The sequence below is a fragment of the Corylus avellana genome, chromosome 5 (genome assembly GCF_965113065.1).
Source record: "Corylus avellana chromosome 5, dhCorAvel1.hap1.2, whole genome shotgun sequence".
NCBI lineage: Eukaryota > Viridiplantae > Streptophyta > Magnoliopsida > Fagales > Betulaceae > Corylus > Corylus avellana.
Window position 1 is genome coordinate 16217303 of NC_142494.1, and position 24066 is coordinate 16241368.

General features: G+C 37.0%; 2 protein-coding genes across 2 annotated transcripts; both read right to left on the bottom strand.

The window, feature by feature from the left end:
- Nucleotides 1-717: 717 nt before the first annotated feature.
- Nucleotides 718-2285, bottom strand: LOC132181259 (anthocyanidin 3-O-glucosyltransferase 2-like). Its single transcript, XM_059594388.2, has one exon. The coding sequence runs from the start codon at nt 2226-2228 to the stop codon at nt 792-794; it is 1437 nt and encodes a 478-aa protein (XP_059450371.2). The 5' UTR covers nt 2229-2285; the 3' UTR covers nt 718-791.
- Nucleotides 2286-17442: 15157 nt separating this feature from the next.
- Nucleotides 17443-19086, bottom strand: LOC148585845 (UDP-glycosyltransferase 71K1-like). Its single transcript, XM_088516509.1, has one exon. The coding sequence runs from the start codon at nt 19050-19052 to the stop codon at nt 17604-17606; it is 1449 nt and encodes a 482-aa protein (XP_088372635.1). The 5' UTR covers nt 19053-19086; the 3' UTR covers nt 17443-17603.
- Between the last annotated feature and the right edge of the window lie 4980 nt (nt 19087-24066).

Sequence of the window (24066 nt, forward strand, 5' to 3'; positions counted from 1 at the left end):
ACGGCAGACCCAGCCGCGGGTCTGGCATGATCCACGGCTGGGTCTGGCCGTGACCTAGCCGTGGGTCACCTCTTCGGCGACTTTTTTTTGCCAAACCCAGCCTCAAAAATCGATTATAATGCCTCAAAAATTGATTTTAATGCCTCAAAACTCGTTTTTAATGTCTCAAAAACTCGATTCTAATGCCACAAAACTCGATTCTAATGCCTCAAAATTCAATTTTGGATTGAAAGCTAAAACTTAGAGGGAAAGGTTAACCCTTTTTGGGATTTTATCACCCTAAAACCGGAGTCATGCTATCACTCACGCGGCGCTGGAGCTATGTGAAAAACCAAAGAAAAAACCAAAAAACCAGACCCACACCAGAGCAAGACCCATCAGAAAAAACCAAAAAATCAGACCACCAGAGCAAGACCCATGCAGCCAACATTTCAGCAAAATCCACGGCCGGCGAGACCCAGCCGTGGGTCTTGGTGGCTGGCCAGATCTAGGCCGAGGCCCACGGCCTTCTTTCTCTTCTTTCTCTCTTTTCTTTCACATTTCTTTCTTCTTTAATTGAAAATGAGGTGCATTGAGGTGTAGGTTTTTTTTTTTGCATTTTTTTTTTTCTTTATGTGAGGTGTCCTTTTATTGGGTGCTGCAAGATATACCTTTTGCAGCCGGAGCGCACAGGAAGTTTATTCTAAACTTATGGTACCAGCTTTAACACCGACGCTGATTAGGATGCATTGATAAAGGAAAAAAACAGAAAGAGAAAACCTTGAAAGTTGAAAAGGTGCATCAATCTTTCATTACAAGGTTGATTCAACATTGTTTCCCAGCATACTCTCAATCAACCGTCCAATTGAAGCAAAAGAAGATCCGCCGTTCACTACCGCCTTCCTACTCTTTTCACTCATCTCTTTCACCCTCTTCCTCACCTCACTCTCACCGTCCATCAAACACTTGACTGCCTTTTCAATCTCCTCCGCCGCCACAACCTCACCACCGCGCCTATAATCCATTTTCAGCTCCACAGCTAAACCCAGATCCCTCACCATCTGAAAGGAATTGATTTGCTGCTCCGCGTAAATCGGCCACGCGGCAATAGGCACGCCATGCCACAGGCTCTCCAAGATCGAGTTCCACCCACAATGCGATACGAACCCTCCGATTGCCTTGTGGGCCAGGACCTCAACTTGTGGGGCCCACCCACATATCATTCCGATTTCTCTCGTCCTTTCCAGGAATCCTACGGGTAAGACCTCCTCGAGATTCGGCCTATCCGACGGCGCTGCAACCTTCTCACCTGGCGGGGATTCCAAACGCACGGACCAGATGAACCGGTGCCCACTCCGCTCGAGCGCAAGCGCGGTCTCCTTCAACTGCGGCGCACTGAAGCTCCCCAAGCTCCCAAAGCATAAGAACACCACGGATGATGGAGGCTGATCGTCGAGCCACTTCCTGATCTTCTCATGTTCCGCCTCATTCGCCTCCGAATTTATCTCACCCTTGAGGTTAATCAACGGCCCAACTCCGTAAACAGGAGGGATCCCATCAGCCAAAAACGAGCTGAACGCATGGGATTCCAGCTCATGAAACGAATTGACGAGAATACCGTTGGCCTCTTTGCACTTTCTACCATGGTAAACCATGGAGATATACCCACCTTCTTTGTGGAAAGCGAATGTAGGCAAAACGCTAGAAGGAACCGGATTGACATAACTCTGCATGACTGACTCAGGATCCGACTCACTAAACTCGATTCCAACCTGGTCATGCCGTGTCGGCATGTAGAGCAAGAAGCCAAGACAGGCTGCGTTACTAGGGAAGAACACATAAGATGGGACACCAAGCTCATGTGCCACGTCGATCATGGCGCTGCAAAGAATATCCACCACCAACGCAGCAAGCGGAATCGAATTGGATAACACACTGCTGATTATAGCTTCTTTGACATGGGATTTGTGGCTTTCAATGAAATCGGTGAAAAATTTTTCCAGAGAGCTGAGGAAAACCTCTCCCGGAGGAGGATCTACTGGGGGAAGAAGAATACATTTTATGCGGGTGTGGGAGGCAGCGATTGATTGAATGAAGGCATCCAAGATGTTCGCCAATGGTGGCTTTATGACGAGAACGGTGATGGAGAGACGATCATCCCGTTCAAGCAAACACTTTGCAAACTCGATTAGGGATACGAGGTGACCGACTCCAGGGGCAGGGACGAACACCATCTCTGCTCTCTTCATCTGTCAATCTTAATTAATTACTTGTTGCGACGTGATCGATGGTCCCCCTTTTATATTATCTTTGATGTAGTGCGGAATAATAATAATCTTTTTCAATAACTTGTAAAAGAAGAAATGAAAAAGGTTTTTTTTTTTTTTTTTTTTGGCCAAAATAAATTAAAAGGTGGGTAGATTATAAAAAGGGAAAAAGAAAAGTGTTATGGTCGTATTGATACTTCGGATGAGATGTCTACTCTTTGCCTAATTGATAGGATCTCTTTAATATTCTCAAAATTATTGATTATTCTCTTGATATTTTTGTTAATGTTTTTTTTAATATTTTTCATAATTATAATAATTAGATATTATTGCAATCTCTTTATTTTAAGTATTATTTTATAATAATTATTGTCTTAGAACAAGTTACTTTTTCTATAACCCGTAAATGGTCATAAAAAATTAAAAAAATTAAAAAATAAAAGTTACTTTTTCTTTTTCTTTTTCTGTAACGCACATGTAAAAGCTACTTAATTATTTTATCAATTTCAAACAATGATATCAATTTATAAAGATGTTTTTCTTTTTCTTTTTAGGGAACACACTTATAAATAACTATAGAGTAAAAGAGTAAAAATTATCATACTCCTAAAACTACTCAATATATAGTATATGACAATTAAACTATTCCTAATACCACATGAGCAAAGATAGGGGCCATGTTTTTTTCTTTACAAAATTGATGTGACTTTTAAAATTATCATTAGATTTGAAATTAATTCCTATTAAATTTTGATATAATGATACTTTTAAAAGCTACATTAACTTTGAAAAAATAGAAGATGGTATATAGCCGCATTAACTCCAATTTATAATACATGGTCCCTTATGGTTAGATAAACACTAGAATATTAGTTTGATTCCCACAACCGAGATTCTCATATCCAATTATTGGGTTTTCTTAACGTTTTGAAAGAATTTAGTTAAAGGGAACATTATAGTTTACCCCCTCAAAATTGTCAGCGATTTGCAATTCCACCTCCAAAGTTTCAATTTTTGCAATCCACCACCCTAAAGTTTCAATTTTTTGCAATTCAGGCATTCCTTCAGTCAAAGCCGCTGTGACTGACGGAACAATGATCACGTGCGACACACGTTATCACTTTATGCGGTTTTGTGCCCAAAATACCCCCATCAAGTGGTTACACCTTGACCCACGCCCAAACCCAGCTGGCCCACGCCCAAACCCAACTGACCCACGCCCCGACCCTACTGACTCAACCCCCAACCCAACCCAACCCAGACTTAAACTTAGTTAAAACAGCCAATAAACAAAACTGAAAAGGTCTGGAAAAACCCGGCACGCACGAGGGAGGGGAGGACGTTGCTGAGTCACGAGCGAAAAGGACCCGAGAGAGGTAGAACCCACCTCCGACAGCCACGCGACAAGCTACCCGACACCCACTCAAGATCAACCCAAAGTTTGGAGCTTTGCGCATTTGTGTACGACGAGGTAAGTTTTTGCCCTTATTTGATTCGTAAATTTACACCGAAATGTGTAGTATCGTTCTAGGGTTTTTCGTAAATTGGGGTTTTCTTGAGGGGGTTTTTAATTTGGTTATCCCTAACTTTGTGATGCTGATTTATTGTTAACAAATTTTTATTTTCTATTGTATATTGATTTATTGCGAAGAGAGAGAGAAATGATGGAGTATACCTCAAGTTCTGGAGCTTCATCTTCACCGCAGAGGCTTTGTTACTGTAAGCGGCCGATGGTTGTAAAAACAGCTCAAACAGAGCACAATTTCGGGAGGAGGTTTGTGGGTTACGAAAATTACAAGGCACATTTTATGTTTATGATGAGTGTTGCGAAAATTTAGGCAAGTTCTTCAAACACGTAATTTCTTGTTTATGGTTGTAATTTTTGTAGGGTGTTCTTTAGGGTTTAGGGTAAGTATTGATAATTTCTTGTTTATGGTTTTAATCTTCGTTGTTGGTTATGTGTGTTTAAGTTGAGTAGTGATGGTTGTGGGTTCTTTGTTGGGTTATTTTAGGGTTTAGTTATTTGTTATAATTTGTTTAGGTGTGATGCTTGTGTAATGGTTGAAAACCAAAATTTGGGCAAGTTCTTCAAACTCTTTATCCATTTCTTGTTTATGGTTGTAATTTTTGTAGGGTGTTCTTTAGGGTTTAGGGTAAGTATTGATAATTTCTTGTTTATGGTTTTAATTTTCGTTGGTGGTTATGTATGTTTAAGTTGAGTAGTGATGGTTGTGGGTTCTTTGTTGGGTTATTTTAGGGTTTAGTTATTTGTTATAATTTGTTTAGGGTTTAGAGTTTGAACATGCCATACTTCTCGCGCATGGCTTCTATTGTCAATATATAAGAGCATCTATAAGGTTTATGCCTTTTAAAATTTTATATATAATGGTTAGGCGCGATGCTTGTGTAATGGTTTAGGGTTTAGGTATCAAATTTTATGTGTAATGGTTTTTCAACTACACTATCATATTCGATAGTGTAGCGTCGAAAAAAAAAAAAAAAAAAAAAAAAAAAAAAAAAAAAAACTTAACCATTTACCTATTTTATATGTAACTATAAAAAAATGGGTATGTGTAATATTGTATGTGTTTAGATTGGTGATTAATATTTGTTTACTATTTTATAGATCAACTGAGATTGTGGTTACTTTGAATGAGTTGATCCTGAGCTGTGTGCGAAATGTAAAAGGGTTGGAACTTGGTTCTGGCGAAAGCACCAAAAATTGTTGTCAGAAGCAAAGCGGTGTGAAGACATGGTTCAAGTTGAAGTCAGTAAGGTGAAGGTAGAAATGGAGAGAGAAAATCTGTGTTTGAAGGTAGAAATGGATAAAGAAATTGCTCGGTATCATAACGAAGTAGAGATTGGGGAGATCAAACTCCATGCAGTTAAGAAGAATTACCAAACAATTCTTGCGTGTTCCTGGGTAATTTGTTTAAGTGTCATTTTCGTTTTATTGTTTAGATACACTTCAAGTGGTCCGTATGAATGCAAGCTTGGCCGTTTGAAGTTGAACTGAGGTCTATGTAATTTTGAGATGACATTGTGTTTTTTTATGTTTGTGTTATTTTGGGAGCACAATGTGGTATTTTGTAACATAAGTAATTGTGGGAGCACAATGCCGTACGTTTTAGAGCCGTGTAATTGTAGAAGCTTATTTGAAATGTAATGTACTTTTTAATGAATTTATTAGTTGCTATGACTGTAATTTCCTGTTTTATGTATACATGAATTGCGTGTATGGCATGTCACTTGGGTATTTTGAGTTTTATTTTTTACCTTTTAAAAATAACATTTATCATTACAATTGGTGCACCTTATTAAAAAAATTCTCCTCGGCCTTTATAATTTAAATGGGTGTTATAATGACGATTTACTAGAAAATTGTAACGAACGTGCTTGACAATTCCACTACCAACTTGCAAATAATTGAAAAGGAAAACCTTTAATTCCACAACCGAGTTGAGAATTATGAAAATCTATACCCATTATGAAAGACATGAGATACAAATCAACTTCACCACATCTTAGATTTGTGGCATAGGTACAAAAACATCAACCAAAAAAAGCCTTCGATAATTGATCTTAGTTTATCAGTGCACAATTTGGTAACCAAGCAGTAATTTTGTAGTCTTTTAAGATATTCTGGTCCATGGGCCAACATAATCACACAAGCACGCCCACGGATCTTGCAGGCATATATTATGAAAATTCAATAATACAATCATTTAAAACCACCAAATGCAAAGCCAAGATTGTTATGACTTAGCGTGAGATAGATCATCAACCAACACCAACCCCAACCTTGTGCATAACCCTACAAATAATCATTTCAAATACGCAAATCTAAAGCAAAAATGACTTAAAACGAGTCCCAATAACACTATAAATCATGGAAACGGAAAAGGAAAACATCGAAAACATAAAATAATCTTCAACAAATAATTAAGCCTACAATACATCCAGAATTTCCATAAAAAATGTCCACATTTCCAACCTACTTCCAACCAAGTCAAAACTTATCTGCAACACATTACCAACTTCCTACCACATATGTTGTTATTCAAACATATATCCAACAACCAACCACATATATTGTTATCCATACACATTACAAATGAAAATCACATATATTGTTATCCATACACATTACCAAAAAATGAAACATATCAAAACCACAAAAAACACATAAGGCTAATTGTCCATGACTTTACGGCTTCCATTGTGGATTGAGCCGTTTTCTCTTGGCTTCCATAATTTCAATACCCTTTTCTACTGTTGTTGCAATGCGTTTTCCTTTCAACTTTGCGATATTATCAGACTTTGCTACAGTACCATCAGCATGAGGAGGTGCAGCAGTAGTAGGTGCAGCTATACCACCTTTGCCTGCACCACTTCTGTCTGCAATACTTATGCCTACCCCACCTCTGCCTGCAACATCAATGCCTACACCACCTCTGCCTCCACCACCTCGAATTGCAAATCCCCTCCCCATTTTAGCCCTTCTAGGTTCACCACCCATAGTTTTCCGTCTAGTTCCACCACCTCTAGTTCTAGGCCCTGTATATGAAGGTTGGATTCCAACGGGGACCTCTTCAATGAGGTCAATATGTACAGGAGCTCGGGTCAGTATACTACGGAAAATACCTCTAATCCTATCAGATGTACGAGTCCTTGATGCAGGACCTCCTGTGACCATTACAAGAATTTCAAGGGCATCTTCTGTACCTTCCACCCTGCCCCATGTTGCAGGTAAGGTAATTCCTATCCCGGGTTCAAAGGGGGCGAGATCGGTATTTTTGTCCTCAACAAGTGGAGGTGTTGCTCCTCTTTCAGCTCCAAATCCAGGGGGAGGTGTGTGCTCTCTTTCATCAACAAGTCTGGGGATTACAAATCCACGTGGAGCATGTGTAGGCTGAACTTTCCCCTTACCCTTCTGCAAAAACAACAAATGAAAAAATATATATATATATATATATATAATACAAAATAAATAAGTACTAGATGGTAGCAAAGATGTTATATGTCATCTTAGGGTTTAGGTGAATAAATGTACAAAGTAAAGACGGCTATCATATAGTTAAGTACCTTGAGTATGGTGGATGCTTGTGGACCAGTGGTTGACCCAGATGGTGTATTGTTCTTGTTCAAGTCCTCTTTATTCTAAACAATACCATAGAAAGTAAGAACAAATTATGAACTAATAAAAATATACCCATTATGCGTTGGGTATGAGAAAACCTACTACTAAAACAACATAATTTCTAAGTACCTTTACTGCATTTGATGACTGGCTGGGACCACCACTGTCACTACTTTTCACCGCCTTAGCTTTCTGCTAACATCAAATGTAACAATTGTCAAGTGACTACATTTGCCTACAAACCGTAAAAAAATGGCAGTGCAAACGCCTAAAAATGTCTACCTTGCCCACAACACGTGCCTTGCTTTTACCAGTTGTTCGAGTATTGGACCCAACACTTTGTGACTGCATAAAAAATTGGAAACAAATATTAGCATGTCATACAAAGTCTAAAACAAGCTAGTTAAAACCAGGTTATATATTAAGGACGATTTAATAGGGCTGAATAACACTTATACTTGCTGTAGGGGGGGTATTAAGTTGACTTCCTGAAGATTGATTAAGTGGACAGCTCCTCTTATTGTGACCCAAACCAGTACACTTCGCACATCTCATCCTTGCTCCAAATTTCCTAATTCGGTTAGGATTTTTGGGGTCCCTACTCTCATTAGGAGCCCTCTTTCTTAACCTCTTTGGTCTCCCGGGGGCCACTCTAATTGTAGGTGGTTCCAAATGATCATGTCTGGTCTTTATCCATTGTTCCTCACTAGGCATTGGGTAAATTATTGGTGCATATGCCTTCTTGTACGTCTCGATTGTGTAGCATTCATCAACATAGTCCTCCGGATTCCCACAATCATAGAGTACAGTAGCAAATGCATGGGGACAGGGGATTCCAGTGATTTCCTATTGCCTGCAACCACATCATCTTCTACGTAGGTCTACCACATACTGTTTGTTGCTGGGAGCAAAAACCTCAAACATTCCATTACCAGCATAGGTTGCAATGCAGTCCATTGCATCCAACCCAATTGCCTCCAATTTTTGCACAATCCTAGGGCACAACCTCCCTGTCAACTTCGCAATCCCTTCCCTCTTAGCCTGATATCTCCTCAACAACTTTTTTCTTATCATTTCCAACATTGTCAAAATAGGCTTGTCACGAGCCTTGAGGATGTATGAGTTGAAACACTCACAGATATTGTTCACCAGCAACTCACACCTTGGAGCTTCATTAAACCAAGCCCGAGACCACCCACTGGGGTCAAGCTTGTTCAAGTAATCGTATGCATCCTTACTAAGTTTCTTCAATTCTTCCATATGAGTTGTAAACTCATGTTCAGTGTATGCGGTTGCTGCAGCCCATAACTGCTCTTTCAATGCCAATCCTTTATGGCCCTCCAAGTCTCTGAAGTTGGCATACAGATGCCTAACACAAATTCGATGATCCGCCGTTGGAAGCACAGACTCTAAAGCTGGCATGAGACCCTGCACAACAAATTCATAATGCATGAAAAAATGACCAAAATAATAAAATTATTTAACAAATTTGTTTAAGTGTGATTTGAAAATTATGAGCAAAAATTAAATGTAACATAACTTACCTTTTGTCTATCCGAAATAAATGTTGGTCTGCATGCACTCCAAGATTCGGACACTAGGGTTTCCAAAAACCATGTCCAAGAGTCCTTGGTCTCAGCTTCGACAACAGCAAATGCGATTGGGTACATATTATTATTCCCATCCCTTCCAACAGCAGCTAACAGTTGTCCCTTGAATGACCCTTTCAAGAAGCATCCATCCACCCCTATGACAGGCCTACAACCATCCAGAAATCCCTTCTTCATTGTAGCAAGAGAAAAATACAGCCTTCCAAACTTTGGAAGCACATTTGGGTTTGGCCTGTCAACCTTCATCATCATACAGCTTCCCCTGTTCGTTTGTCTCAATGTCTCGCAATAATCCCACAGGTGACCATATTGGTCTTCAAGCTTCCCGTATATTTTTTGACATGCCTTGGCCCTAGCCCTGTACATCATACTTGGACTCACATCCACTTTCCACTTCTCCTTCACTTCATGTTGTATGACATTCATGGGCATATTCGGCTGAATTCGAAACTTCTCAATCAACTTGTTCGATATCCAAGTTGAGTTCACAATGGAGTTCTTGTATTGCCTACCACACACATGTTTAGGCTGCACAGATCTTATCTGAAATGTTTGTTCATCAGAAACCTGCCTTGCATATACTCGGTACTGACACTTGTCATCCCTACACACAACAATAGACTTTCTTCTTTCATTCTTTTTGAACCTAATTTCCTTGCCCCTCAAAAGATTGTATTCTTTAACAGCTTCTCGAAATGTTTGTATATTTGGGAAAGTCATGTAGAGATGCAGCTCTGGGTTAACTAGGTCCACTCGCTGAAATTCGGGCGTTTTTGTAGATGTCCCTTTAGCTTCCTCATCACTACTGGGTGGTGACTCCAATATGTCACTTCTAGCCATTTCAGAGTTTGTGTCATCATCATCTACTTCTTCAAATTTTTCATTTTTCTTACGCCCACTTTCGGACCTAATAGAAGCATCAGTTCTGTGGGCCTCACCATGGTTCCCATCTTCTTCATCACCTATTTCTTCCTCCTCACCCTCATTGTCATAACCGCCATCACCATCACCATCACCAACAGTTCCAGCTTCACTAGTTCCTGCTCCGGTTGCTTCAGTCCCAGTATCGCCTACGTCAACATCTACATCAAATAAATCCTCATCATCACTGAGTTTGCCTTTCCACCAAGGGTCATTGTAATCAACCCTTCCCTCCTCTTCATCATCATCTTCTCCTTCATAATCATGAACATCACCCTGACCCTCCCCAAAACACACAACATACAAATGAACAATATATTGCCCTTTATGGCAACCAACCATGAACAATACGTCGGCATCAGAGCTGATTAAATGCAAACCACCCATTAACGTCTTATCAGGTTCTCTGAAGTATATTAGATCCCCTGGCTTGTAACCGTAGTCTTTACAAATATCTTCAAGCTCAAAAAAAGACAAGGTGTCAGGATCATACCCTTCACCATGAACAGTAACTTCTCCCCCCACGTAATTGCAACCACAACTTCTGTCGAATCTACCGCCATACCTAACCTCGAACACTAGATTCAAAGACAATCTACAAAATTAATGAATAAAATGTATGAGAAGCGGCTTTAAATAAGTTTACAAATATAATCATTGCTTAAGAATGAAGTTATGCAAATCTAAGCTCAAACCCTAAAAATACATGCAAATATTTTGGAAGCAATACAACCAAGTGATAATTCAAATATTTGTTAGGGTTAGGATTGTGTAGCGTGGTGTCTTGTGTGCACATGACGTAAATTGGAGTGTCCCATCAATAATATGAGTTATAATACTACATTGACTGTTAGAGTAAATGATTTTCAACATTGCATGGAATCTGATTTGATTATGTAGCCGATTACTAATTAAAGCGAAATCTGTCAAAATATAGACATGCATAATAGAATAGTCAAGCTTAGTCAATTACATTAGAAAGAAAAGGAGAAAAAAAAAAGGGAGGAAACTTACCTAATTAAATGATTTTAACCAATACCCCTAAATCGCACTTATTGAAACCTCTAGCTCAAAAGACCTAAATGGTATAGATTTTATCTTATTATTTATCACTATTTATTAATGAAATACTAAATATTGTTCAATCCAAAATGTCTATCATTTAATTTTAAAATAATGATTGAGATTTGAATATCTTAAATTTTTGTATCTATTTTTGTAGTTTATACTGAATGCTGCAAAGGATGGAAATTGATGCATCTTGCATGGCATGATTTGATTAGGTAGAAATATGAACAAGAAGACTAGATCTAAACGTAAGAAAAGATATGCATCCCTTTTTAAAAATAATAATAATAATAATAATAATAATAATAGTGCATTAAATGATATCCTCCCAAAAAGTTGAATTTTCTAAACAGGATCAAACAATATAGGAAGAGGGAGAATTCTTTTACTGGGAAATAGATGAACAGATGAACAAAATTACCCAACTATCTCCATTGCAAACAATTATCTCACTTGCAAACATGCATGGGTGGGATTAAATATATGACAACATTACCCAATTTTAATATTTTTTTTTTTTTGACAAAAAAAAAAAGAAGAAGAAGGTCAAATTAGAAGGAAAAGATTATTGAGATATCGACCTGTAGCTTAAGTGAAGTTTGTCTTTAAAATTTGGCCGGGAACAAAAAAGAATAAAGAAAAAAAGAAGAAGAAGTACATAGAGAATTCAAGTGGTCAGCATGATACATGTAGGCAACATTAACAAAATATCTTATTCAATAGACTATAAGCTACAGAAATAAAACCGTCACTAGAAACCGATTTATGCTAAGTTGATGCTAATCGTCCCCCAAGTTGATCAACCAACACACTAAGCTCCAACTAAACCTGAACAAACCAAACCATTTTTTAATTTTTTTTCAAACATGATATTATTTCCTTTTAAATGGTTCTTCAAATAGAGGGTCTCAAAACTCTTAATTACCTCAAACTACATAATTTTCAAGTAGTATTTCTATAGACATACATATACATATATAATGACTACTAGGCCCTGCCATGTCGGCATAGTAAGATAAAGGTATAATATTAATTACTCATATTCTAGAGCATAAGTTAAATTGGGGGACGTATTACTAGGCACCACATTCTACGAACATAAGAAAAGAAGTTAAGAACTAAGAAGCCCTCTATAATTTTTTAAGCCAGACCTATGTTAATACCACTTGTAGAGAAAGTAATAAAATAAATTCTACCCAAAAAGTTTAGACAGTTGGCTGGAAGGTTTCATGTCGGCATGTTAATCAATCAAGCCAATAAATAGTCTCTTAAAGAACATGGGCGGATGCATTCACATGCTCCTGCGTGGGTCACTGCAACTACATACACACATACAAGAAAATAATTTATGTGAAATTTAACATCTATGACTACCATTATAATTTATCCATTCTATGTGGACTATTATTGAGCTTGTTGTTCTCATAAGAACCATTAAAAATGCAGATGTGGAACGGATATAGAAGTACATGTGATATTAATACACACAAGAAACCATGAAATAAAAAGCCCTAAGAGTGAAGTGCGAAGAAAGAGAAATTGATGAGGGATTAGTTGCATAGGGTCATTGTAATCAAACCAAACCATTTTTTAATTTTTTTTCAAACATGTTATTATTTCCTTCTACTTTCAAATCCAAATATCTCACTTGATTAATAAAAAGAAAAAGGAAAGAGACAACCTTCATCCATAACCACCAAACCCCATGCCAAACTCTAATGGTTTATTGGGAAAAGGATGAACAAAATTACGGAATTATTTTAAAACCCTAAACATTTATCATCTCACAAAAACCCCAATTTACCGAAAACCCTACTTTCATAGTAAGTCAGTTAAAATTCTAAATCCAACAAGATTATACACTTTGGGGACCACTTTTGTTCACAGGACAAGATTATCCACTTTGGGGACCACTTTTATTCGCACGACAACATTATACACTTTGGGGACCATTTTTGTTCCAACACAAACAACCATGTTCACCCAATGTTGCAATAAATCAATATACAATAGAAAACAAAAATTTGTTAACAATAAATCAACATCACAGAGTTAGGGATAACCAAATTAAAAAACCCCTCAAGAAAACCCCAATTTACGAAAAACCCTAGAACGATACTACACATTTCGGTGTAAATTTACGAATCAAATAAGGGCAAAAACTTACCTCGTCGTACACAAATGCACAAAGCTCCAAACTTTGGGTTGATCTCGAGTGGGTGTCGGGTAGCTTGTCACGTGGCTGTCTGAGGTGGGTTCTACCTCTCTCGAGTCCCTTTCGCTCGTGACTCAGCAACGTCCTCCCCTCCCTCGTGCGTGCCGGGTTTTTCCAAACCTTTTCAGTTTTGTTTATTTGCTGTTTTAACTAAGTTTAAGTCTGGGTTGGGTTGGGGGTTGGGTCAGCAGGGTCGGGGCGTGGGTTAGGGTGTAACCACTTGATAAGGGTATTTTGGGCACAAAACCGCATAAAGTGATCACGTGCGTCGCACGTGATCACTGTTCCGTCAGTCACAGCGGCTTTGACTGACGGAATGCCTGAATTGCAAAAAATTGAAACTTTAGGGGGGTGGATTGCAAAAATTAAAACTTAGGAGGCGGAATTGCAAATCGCTGACAACTTTAGGGGATAAACTGTAATTTTCTCTTAGTTAAATTATAATTCAACTGAACTTGAAGGAGTACCTGCTATTCCTATTATCTCTTATTATCATTGATTCTCAATCAGATATTATTATAATTACGTTCTGATAAAGTATAGAATAAATAAATAATAATTTATAATATAACATACATCTTTTGAATAGGTCACTGATGACGCAACCATTGCAATTATTTGTTGGACCACATGCACGGCATGTCAATTGAAAGGAAAAAGATTCCTAGAATATGAAAAGATACCCAAAAAAAACAAAAAAAAAAAGTTCTCTGAACAATTTGTCTAATATGGTAGGTTATCTTTGATTGGGTCACTTATAACGTCAAGTAATTGGCTGGAAATCTCTAAGTCGTTGGTTTCAATTAGGGGTGTAAATGAGTCAAGCTTGAGCGAGCTTTTTTTGTTTGGGCTTGCCATGTTTAAATTTTACTTGAACTCGAGCCGAGCTTAAGGACGAGCTAAAAAATTGAGCTCAAGTTCGAACTTATAATAAGTCAAGACGAGCCGAGCCAGTTCATGAGCTAGCTCTTATATTTAATTTAATTTATTAATTTATTTTTTTATTATAAAATTAAACTTCAAGTATTCTTAAACGGCTCAAGAAGCCAGCTTCCATATGAGCATTTGCTTAGTCTGGCGAGCGGACTATGGAACCCGAGTCAATACAGCAAAGCACTTAGTTTCGAAGAGAAAAGATATGCATTATTTTATTGTAAAATGATGCTATTAGAAAAAAAAATAATAAAAAAAAAAATCATCAATTTTTAATATTAATATGAGGAATTATGTGAATACTACCAATTCGAGTTTTATACGCTCACGAGCTTAGCCGAGTCGAGCAGAGCTAGCTTCGTTTAATATTCAAGCCATGATTCGTGTTCACAAAATGCTTCATTTAATATTCAAGTCGAGCATGAACCAAGCTTATGCGAGCCGAGCCTAATCTCACTCGCGAGCGGCTTGCTCTCTTAACGGCCCTAGTTTCAACTTTTCAATGCCGTAGAGTGATGGGCTGCCAACTTGTGAGGTCACTCTCTAATTTTAAGTATTAATGTAAACCAAAAAGGCCTAAAAAGCCCCAAAACGCCCAAAAAACCCAAAAAAAAAAAAAACTCGATTTTAAAAAAGCGGTTAGCGGGCGGTTATCTATTTCACTAACCGCTAACCGACGATTAACTGCTAACCATTAACCGCTAGGCGGTTAGCGATTGCGGTTAGTGAAATCTATTAATCGCTAAGACGGTTAGCGGCTAGCAGTTATTGACAATAATTGCTAACCGTAACCGGCTTGACACCCCTACTTAAAGTAGATGATGTCCGAAGAGTTCTCCCAAATGTCCGAATCCGTCCCTCGCTTTTGAACAGATTTCTCGATTTTACCCATAGCCTATCCTGTTTTCTCATTTTGGTCCTTCGAGTCCCTGCCGTTTTATTTTCTTTTGGTTTGACAGTTTGTTGCTTTCTTTTCTTTGATGATTGAAAGCTGACTTTTGTCGTGGTTTTTTCTTTCTTTTTTTTTTTCTTTTTTTCACGTTTTTAAGCAGCAAATAGGAGAGGAACAAGAGTCAGAAAGTTACCGTTACTTTGAATTCTTAAAATGATGGGCCAAATTCGTCCCTCGCCTTTGAACCGTTTTCTCGATTATACCCTTGACTTATCCTATTTTCTCATTTTGGTCCTAAACAATTAAATTTAGAGAAAAAATAGATATACTCTCTCAAACTACTGCTACATTGTCAACGTCCTTCCAAATTATCAATAATGTCAATATCCTACCTAAACTACAAATTAAATGTCAATGTTTTCCTAAAGACAAAAATATCTTTAAAAAAAAAAAAAAAAAAAAAAGCAACCTTAAATTAATAAAAAAAAGGAAAAATTATATATAAATTCCTTAGGTCAATGCGCCTTCATTAAAAACTCCTAAAGTATTTTTTTTTTTTTCGAAAATTGACTCTCTAGGTCAATCGAGACTATAATAATTCTTTACCATAAAAAATTTTTAACAGCCGTTAGGCCACTCAAAACTCCACATTTTACCATATTAAAATATTAATTTTTTATTAATTTAATTTAAAAAATTAAATCTTTAAAAAATAAAATAAAATTTGAAGGGTGGCCAGGGGTGGCGGGGCCAACCTTGGCCACCCCCCCAACCCCTATGGGGTGATCGTAAGCCACCCCATGGGTGGAGGGGTGGCGTGCGGACCACCCCAAACCCCTAATGGGGTGGCCGCGAGCCACCCCAAACTACCCAAGGGGTGGCTCGAGCCATCCCATTGGTGGTTTGGGGTGGCCTAGGTTTGGCCGCAAGCCACCCCAGGGGTGGGCAAACCACCTCTGGGGTGGCTTACGGCTTACGGCCATCCCTGGCCACCCTTCAATTTTATTTTTTTTTTTAAGATTTAATTTTTTAAATTAAATTAATAAAAAATTAATATTTTAATCAGGTAAAACGGGAAGTTTTGAGTGGCCTAACGGCTGTTAAAAAATTTTTACGGTAAGGAGTTTATTGTTGTTTCAATTGACTCAGGGAGTCAATTTCCGAAAAAAAAAAAAAATACCTAGGGAGTTTTTAATGAAGACGCGTTGACCTAAGGAGTTTATATATAATTTCCAAAAAAAAAACAATATATATATAGAAAAGGCAATCAAAAACAATATGAAGGCGACCCCATTAGTTTCATGGGAGGTTCGAAAACCGAATAATACTAGAAGTCACTCTTGTGTCATTCTAAAAGTGATGTAGCTTATAAAATTACCATAGAGCTTGTGATTGAATATTATTAAATTTTGAACAAGTAGTGATTTTATAAGCTACATCATTCATGGAGTGACACTAGAGGGACCACCCTTTTTTTTATATTTTTTTCAATTTAAGGTTTTTAGTTTTTTTTTTCTTTTATTTTTTTAATTTATAAGAGTTTTTTTATTAAAAAATTATTATGGTCATGTTTATCTTTTTACGAGTCTTATAAAGGATATTGACTCAATTGTAATTTGTGAGGACATTTGCAATGCCTAGTTTGAGAAATATGTGTACTTTTCCTTTAATTTTAATTGTGACACCCAAATTTAGATTTAGAAATTGTCTTTTTGCTAGCTTTGGATGATATCCACAAATTCTCATAGTTTATAAGAGACATTGAATCCATCAATAGTTTGGATGGAACAAATTGAAGAGCAGCATGTGGACTTTTCATACTATTCTAGCAATAGTCGGAAAATTGTCCACTAAAATTCTTATCAATCCTGACCATTCAGTCTCATCCAACAAGTCACGTGTTCTGCTCAAAATAAAATAATAAAATATTATTTTCATTTAAAAAATTAAATGTAAAACAAAATAATAAAATAAATAATTAAAAAATATGGAGTAGCTAGCCACTCCATTTTTCCCATAGGGGTGGGCGGCCGCCCCAGCTCAGCCATGGGGGTGGCCAAGGGCCAGTTGAGGGTGGCTCCATGGCCCTTGAGGGTGGTTTGGCCAGACACTAGAGCCAAATCCAAAAAAAGAATTGATTTATGGGTTTGCCCATAAGGGATGGCCGAACCACCCCTAGGGCCCTAGGGGGTGGCCGAAGCCACCCCGTAAGACCAGTTGGGGGTTGCCTAGGGGAAAATGGGGTGCCAACCACCCCATATATTTTTAATTATTTATTTTATTATTTTACTTTGAGTGGAACAAGAGGCTTGTTAGTGGCTGTTGGATTAAATGATCTGAAATGATGAAATTTTTGATGGGAAAACTAGGTATCCTGAATCTCTTATTTTTTGAGCAAATCCATCGATAAAGTACACCTTATCCATTGTAACCATTAACGTTGAAGATAAACATGGATCAATTATCATGCTAAACTTATGGTACCAGCTTTAACACCGATGCTAATTACGATGCATTGATAAAGGAAAAAAACAGAAAGAGAAAACCTTGAAAGTTGAAAAGGTGCATCAATCTTTCACTACAACGTCGATTCAACATTGTTTCCCAGCATACTCTCAATCAACCGTCCAATTGAAGCAAAAGAAGATCCGCCGTTCACTACAGCCTTCCTACTCTTTTCACTCATCTCTTTCACCCTCTTCCTCACCTTACTCTCACCGTCCATCAAACACTTGACTGCCTTTTCAATCTCCTCGGCCGCCACAACCTCACCACCGGGCCTATAATCCAATTTCAGCTCCACAGCTAAACCCAGATCCCTCACCATCAGAAAGGAATTGATTTGCTGCTCCGCGTAAATCGGCCACGCGGCAATAGGCACGCCATGCCACAGGCTCTCCAAGATCGAGTTCCACCCACAATGCGATACGAACCCTCCGATTGCCTTGTGGGCCAGGACCTCCACTTGTGGGGCCCACCCACATATCATTCCTATTTCTCTCGTCCTTTCCAGGAATCCTACGGGTAAGACCTCCTCGAGATTCGGCCTATCTGACGGGTCTGCAACCTTCTCACCTGGTGGGGATTCCAAAGAATCCAAACGCACGGACCAGATGAACCGGTGCCCACTCCGCTCGAGCGCAAGCGCGGTCTCCTTCAACTGCGGCGCACTGAAGCTCCCCCAGCTCCCAAAACATAAGAACACCACGGATGATGGAGGCTGATCGTCGAGCCACTTCCTGATCTTCTCATGTTCCGCCTCATTCGCCTCCGAATTTATCTCACCCTTGAGGTTAATTAACGGCCCAACTCCGTAAACAGGAGGGACCCCATCAGCCAAAAACGAGCTGAACGCATGGGATTCCAGCTCATGAAACGAATTGACGAGAATACCGTTGGCCTCTTTGTACTTTCTACCATGATTGACCATGGAGATGTACCCACCTTCTTTGTGGAAAGCGAATGAAGGCAAAGCGCTAGAAGGAACCGAGTTGACATAACTCGGTATGACGGACGACTCAGGATCCGACTCACTAAACTCGACACCGACCTGGTCATGCCGGGTCGGAAGGTAGAGCATGTAGCCAAGAAAGGCTGCATTACTAGGGTAGTACACATAAGATGGCACACCGAGCTCGTGTGCCACGTCGATCATGGCGGTGCAAAACATATCCACCACCAACCCGGCAAGCGGAATGGAATTGGATAACACGCTGCCGATGATAGCTTCTTTGACATGGGATTTGTAGCTTTCAATGAAATCGGTGACAAATTTTTCAACAGAGCTGAGGAAAACCTCTCCCGGAGGAGGATCTACTGGGGGAAGAAGAATACATTTTATGCGGATGTGGGAGGCAGCGATTGATTGAACGAAGGCACCCAAGATGTTCGCAAATGGTGGCTTTATGACGAGAACGGTGATGGAGAGACGATCATCCCGTTCAATCAAACACTTTGCAAACTCGATTGATGATACGAGGTGACCGACTCCAGGGGTAGGGACGAACACGAGCTCTGCTCTCGTCATCTGTCAATCTTAATTAATTACTGGTTGCGACGTGATCGATGGTTTATATTATCTTTCATGTAGTGCGGAATAATAATAATCTTTTTCAGTAACTTGTAAAAGAAGAAATGAAAAAGGTTTTTTTTTTATCTTTTTTTGCCAAAATAAATGAAAAGTTGGGTAGATTATAAAAAGGGAAAAAGAAAAGTGTTTTGGTCGTATTGATACTTCCGATGAGATGTCTATTCTTTGATTAATTGATAGGATCTCTTTAATATTCTCAAAATTATTCTCTTGATATTTTTGTTAATGTTCTTTTTTAATATTTTTCACAATTATAATGATTACATATTATTGAAATCTCTTTATTTTAAGTATTATTTTATAATAATTATTTTCTTGCAACAAGTTGTTGAGTTGTTGATAACAAAGAATGTTCTTTGTAAATTATAGTAATAAGAATGACAATGTTCTATAACACGTAAATGGTCATAAAAACAAAACGTCGTCCTTATAATTTGTTAGAAATTTTTTGAAATAGTACGACTTTATAAGCTCATAAATTGATGGGACAAATTAAACTTTATACTAAATTATTTTATCAATTACAAACTATCATATCAATTAATAAAAGATCTTTTTCTTTTTCTTTTTCTTTTTCTGAAACACATTTGTAAAATTTAATTATTTTATCAATTTCAAACTATGATATCAATTTATAAAGATGTTTTTCTTTTTTCTTTTTATGGAACACACATATAAAGAACTATAGACTAAAAATTATCCTACTCCTAAAACTACTCAATATATAGTATATGACAATTAAACTATTCCTAATACCACTTAAGCAATGATAGAGATCATTTTTTTTTTACTTTATAAAATTAATATGACTTTTGAAATTATCATTAAATTTGATATTAATCTTTATTAAATTTTAATATAATAATAATTTTAAAAGTTAAATTAATTTTAAAAAAATAAAAATAATCAATAGCATTACTCCAATTTATAATACATAGTCCCTTATAGTTAAATAAACACTAAAACATTAGGTCAATTCCCACAACCGAGATTCTCATATAATATAAGGTGCATCTTTCGAATAGGTCACTGATGACGCAACCATTGCAATTATTTGTTGGACCACATGCACGGCATGTCAATTGAAAGGAAATCTTTGTCTAGTCTAATAGGGTAGGTTATCTTTGACTGGGTCACTTATAACGTCAGGTAATTGGCTCGATATCTCTAAGTCGTTGCTTTCAACTTTTCAATGTCGTAGAGTGATGGGCGGCCAGCATCTGAGGTCACTCTCTATTTTTTAACTTTTTCTATTTTTATTTTAAAGTTTTGTTCAAAAGATAAAAGTCTTCAATTCACCGACAAATACATTTGGGGCTTCAAAAAAGCAGGGCATTTTCCGGCTATTTTAATGCAGGGTCGTTTTCAGCGGTAACCGCATTGCCTAATTTTAATTAGGCCGATAATTTTTACATAATCTATAAATTTAACACAAATTTATCTCGAAATTAAAGTTTAAAAGAGATAGAGTTGACTTATATATATAATTTTATATTTATGTTTCAATACGATTCGAATCCCATAAGCAATCTAAGGACTAATAATTTTTTACAAGATTCGCAAATTCGACATGAATTCAATACAAAATTAGAGAATTAAGATTGAGAGATTTGACTCATTTAATTAAATAGGTTAAATTAGAGTTGACATATATAATTTTATACTTATATTTTAACACAACCAAAAACCTGACATGCCAACTAATTGTCACCCATAATTTTAATATGACTAATGCTAGAAGGCCCTCTAACCCTCTTGTGATACTCAAAAAATAAGGTAACTTTTAAAATTATATTTGATCAAAATTTAATAATGATAAATCGCAAGCTTAATAATAATTTTAAAAGTCACATTATTTTTAAAGTGACCAAAAAAATTGTTGAGTTGTAACAATGTCACTCTGCTCACTTATATGGCACTTAGAACATGCCTTGTGATATGCGATTTCGAATGCCATAAAATGATTTAATATCTCTTACTTGACACCAATTGGTTTTTCAATGAGATGGCCAAAGGTCCTGTTAGTTCTTGTGTTGGCTTAATTTAGTTCCACAATGTAGATACTACTGTTCACAGGCTCAAACACTAATATAGAATGCTCAGAATCAAATCTCCACCGTTCATAATGTAGATTCATGTGTCATGAACGTCCTTACAAAATTTCAGCTCAATCGGACCACAAACGCCCAGCTCAATCAAGCCTGTTCGGACAGGGCATGCTGTTTCACCCATTGCATGCCCGGTCCAAACAAGCCTTCCCCGGGTCCGGACCGCATTTTCAGAAACTTCATTTTTGCTTCGCAAAGCCGTGTCTGGACAGCCCATTAACCTGTCCGGACACCCCATACCTATTATGCCCAAAAATGTGTTTTTAGTGGGCCCAGATCTAGGGTTTGATGTACTGATATATATATATATATACATCATTATAGAAGAGAGAGGCACGAATTTTTACCCCCCAGAGAGTTCGTCGGAAGCTGTGCTAAGAGAGATCATATGTGGTGAGCGTTAAATTGAATCTCTTAGAGTTTTAGTTATTCCTTTGATAAATCTACGGTTGAAAAGTCTATCGGAAGAGTCTGGTAAAGGAGAATCACGTTGAAGAAGATTATGAGCAACGAGACAAGTTGTAGGCTTGTCGATCTTACAGAGCCAAGGTCTTGCAAAGGGTTGTAAGTGTTCCTAGTGTTTGTAATCTCTGGATAATCTTTTGATAGTGATTTCCTGGGTTTATCTGTCTCGGAAAGGTTTTACTTTTAAATCGGTTTCTAAAAGGTTTCCTCTTCGTAACCAAAATATCTGTGTCTGCTTCTTTATTGCTTTATATATTTTAGGTGATTGAATTATTTATTGCTTCATAGTATTAATTCCGCATAAATTGTGATAAACAAGTTTTTGGAGTCGGCATAGCGTTTTTCAATTGGTATCAGAGCGGGTTCACTCTGTTTGGCTTAAATTCCTGAGTGAGATCATTGATTCCTTTTTACTATGAATACATCTCAGTCCCTTGTCATTGACTCTTTTGGTTTGGATGATCTTGACAATGTGTACAAGATCCTCTCTAATGAGTATAATCAACTATCCTACAGATACAAAAATATTTGTAAGAATTTTTAAACTGTAGAACAGGAAAAAGAGTCTTTAGCGAATGGATTGTCTAAACCACATGCCTTGATTGATTCTTTAAATTCTAAGATGTTTGTGCGTGTTAAAAAGAATATATCACTTAAGAATGATTTGAAAGAACTCTCACAAAAATTCTCTAGTGATAATCTGAAAAAAAAAATAAAAAATAAAAAATAAATAAATAAAAATAAAAATAAAAATTTTGTGTTGATAACAAGCATAGTGTGATTGTTGATAATGGTGTTTGCTCTACTTCGCATGCTTCTAAATCTGAAAGAAAGACCTTGTTTGCTAAACCTATGAATGTTAAAGAAGTCAAGGCTAATATAGTCTATTTGGATAAGGGCAAAACCTCTTGTTTGAATAATTGTGTGAAGCCCAAATCGAAGACTTCTTCTAAGAAACAAACTCAAGCTAAGTTTGTTCCGACATGTCACCATTGTGGGATTATTGGTCACATCAGACCAAACTGTTTTCAGTTTAAATCCCAAAGACTTTTGAAAAACTCGGCTTCTCCTAAAAAAGAAAAATGTGATATAGAGTCGGGTTTGCCTAGATCAAAATCTAAATATATCTCTCCTCATAAAAGACAACCTTCTCAAAGGTTTGTTCCCACCTGTCATCATTGTGACAAAGTTGGTCATATTTGACCAAATTCTTTTAAATTGAGACTCCATGTGCGTCATAAATCTGGTCATAAGATTGTTCAAGAGTGGGTTAGGAAGGATGATACCATTCACTCATTGAGGGGGAGTGATGGTGATCTCACCTTAATTTAGGTGAGTTAATAGCATGCCTAGGATTGGTTGTTTTGCCTATTTTTGAATATCCTAGAGCATGTTATTTTTCTTTGTTTTGCATTTTTTTTGCTTTCTTGTTTATGCATTGCATTGTTTTTGTTGTTACACTTTGTGTATGAAGAGTGTATACATAGTTGTTTTGAGATTCTTGTTATGAGGCATATTCATAAAGAACTTTTCAAGAAATTCATATATCATGATCTTTGAAAGGCTTATAGATGAGATGTTGTGTGTAGACCACCAAGATTTTTGTCTACTTGTTAATCAAATGTTCATGAATGTGTAATGTCTTGTGAAGACCTAAAAGTGGTTATTAAACCAAATCATTATTTTGTAATGGGACCTATCAGATGTGATGAAAATTTAATGCTAAAGGACATTCATGTATTGTCTGTTGTAATCTCAATTCAAGCATGTTGTTTTTTTTTCTTTATGTATTGCATTTTTGTTTGTTTTGCATTTGTTGTCGTTCGTGTGCATTTCTTTTGTGAAAAATTTCAAAAAGACAAAAATATATTACTTTGGTTGTTTTCTTTTATTTCTTTTGCCTTATGCACCTAGATAGTCCATTAATTTCTCATGTTTTTTTTTTCATGGATTTAATTCCTTGTGTCTTGGAATGTTCTTAATATGTATGAGATGAAAATTTGTGTCAATGGACTTGTTTTTGTGGTTACCTAAAGCCTGAGCTTATGTGGTACATTTTGCCTATGCTTTATCTCTTGTGCACATTTAAGCTTAAATTGAGGTTTTGTTTCACTTTATTTATGAGGTTTGTTAGGTAACCATATGAGGTTTTTGACTAGTCATATTTTTCAAATTGACCATATGCTAGTTGAACCTAGGGCTTAAAAATTCCTGCTTTCTCTTTTGTAATAAGCACCAAAAGTTTAAGGACACTTTCTTACAGAGAAAAATAAACAAAATAGTGAAACAAATAAAATCAAAAGATCATATTCCAAAATGAATTTATTTCAAAGTGTCAAACTTGTGCAAAATGTTTTACAAAGAGAAATGTATAGGAT

Coding starts and splice junctions, on each gene's coding strand:
- LOC148585845 (XM_088516509.1), bottom strand. CDS start 19,052: ATGACGAGAGCAGAGCTCGTGTTCGTCCCTACCCCTGGAGTCGGTCAC.
- LOC132181259 (XM_059594388.2), bottom strand. CDS start 2,228: ATGAAGAGAGCAGAGATGGTGTTCGTCCCTGCCCCTGGAGTCGGTCAC.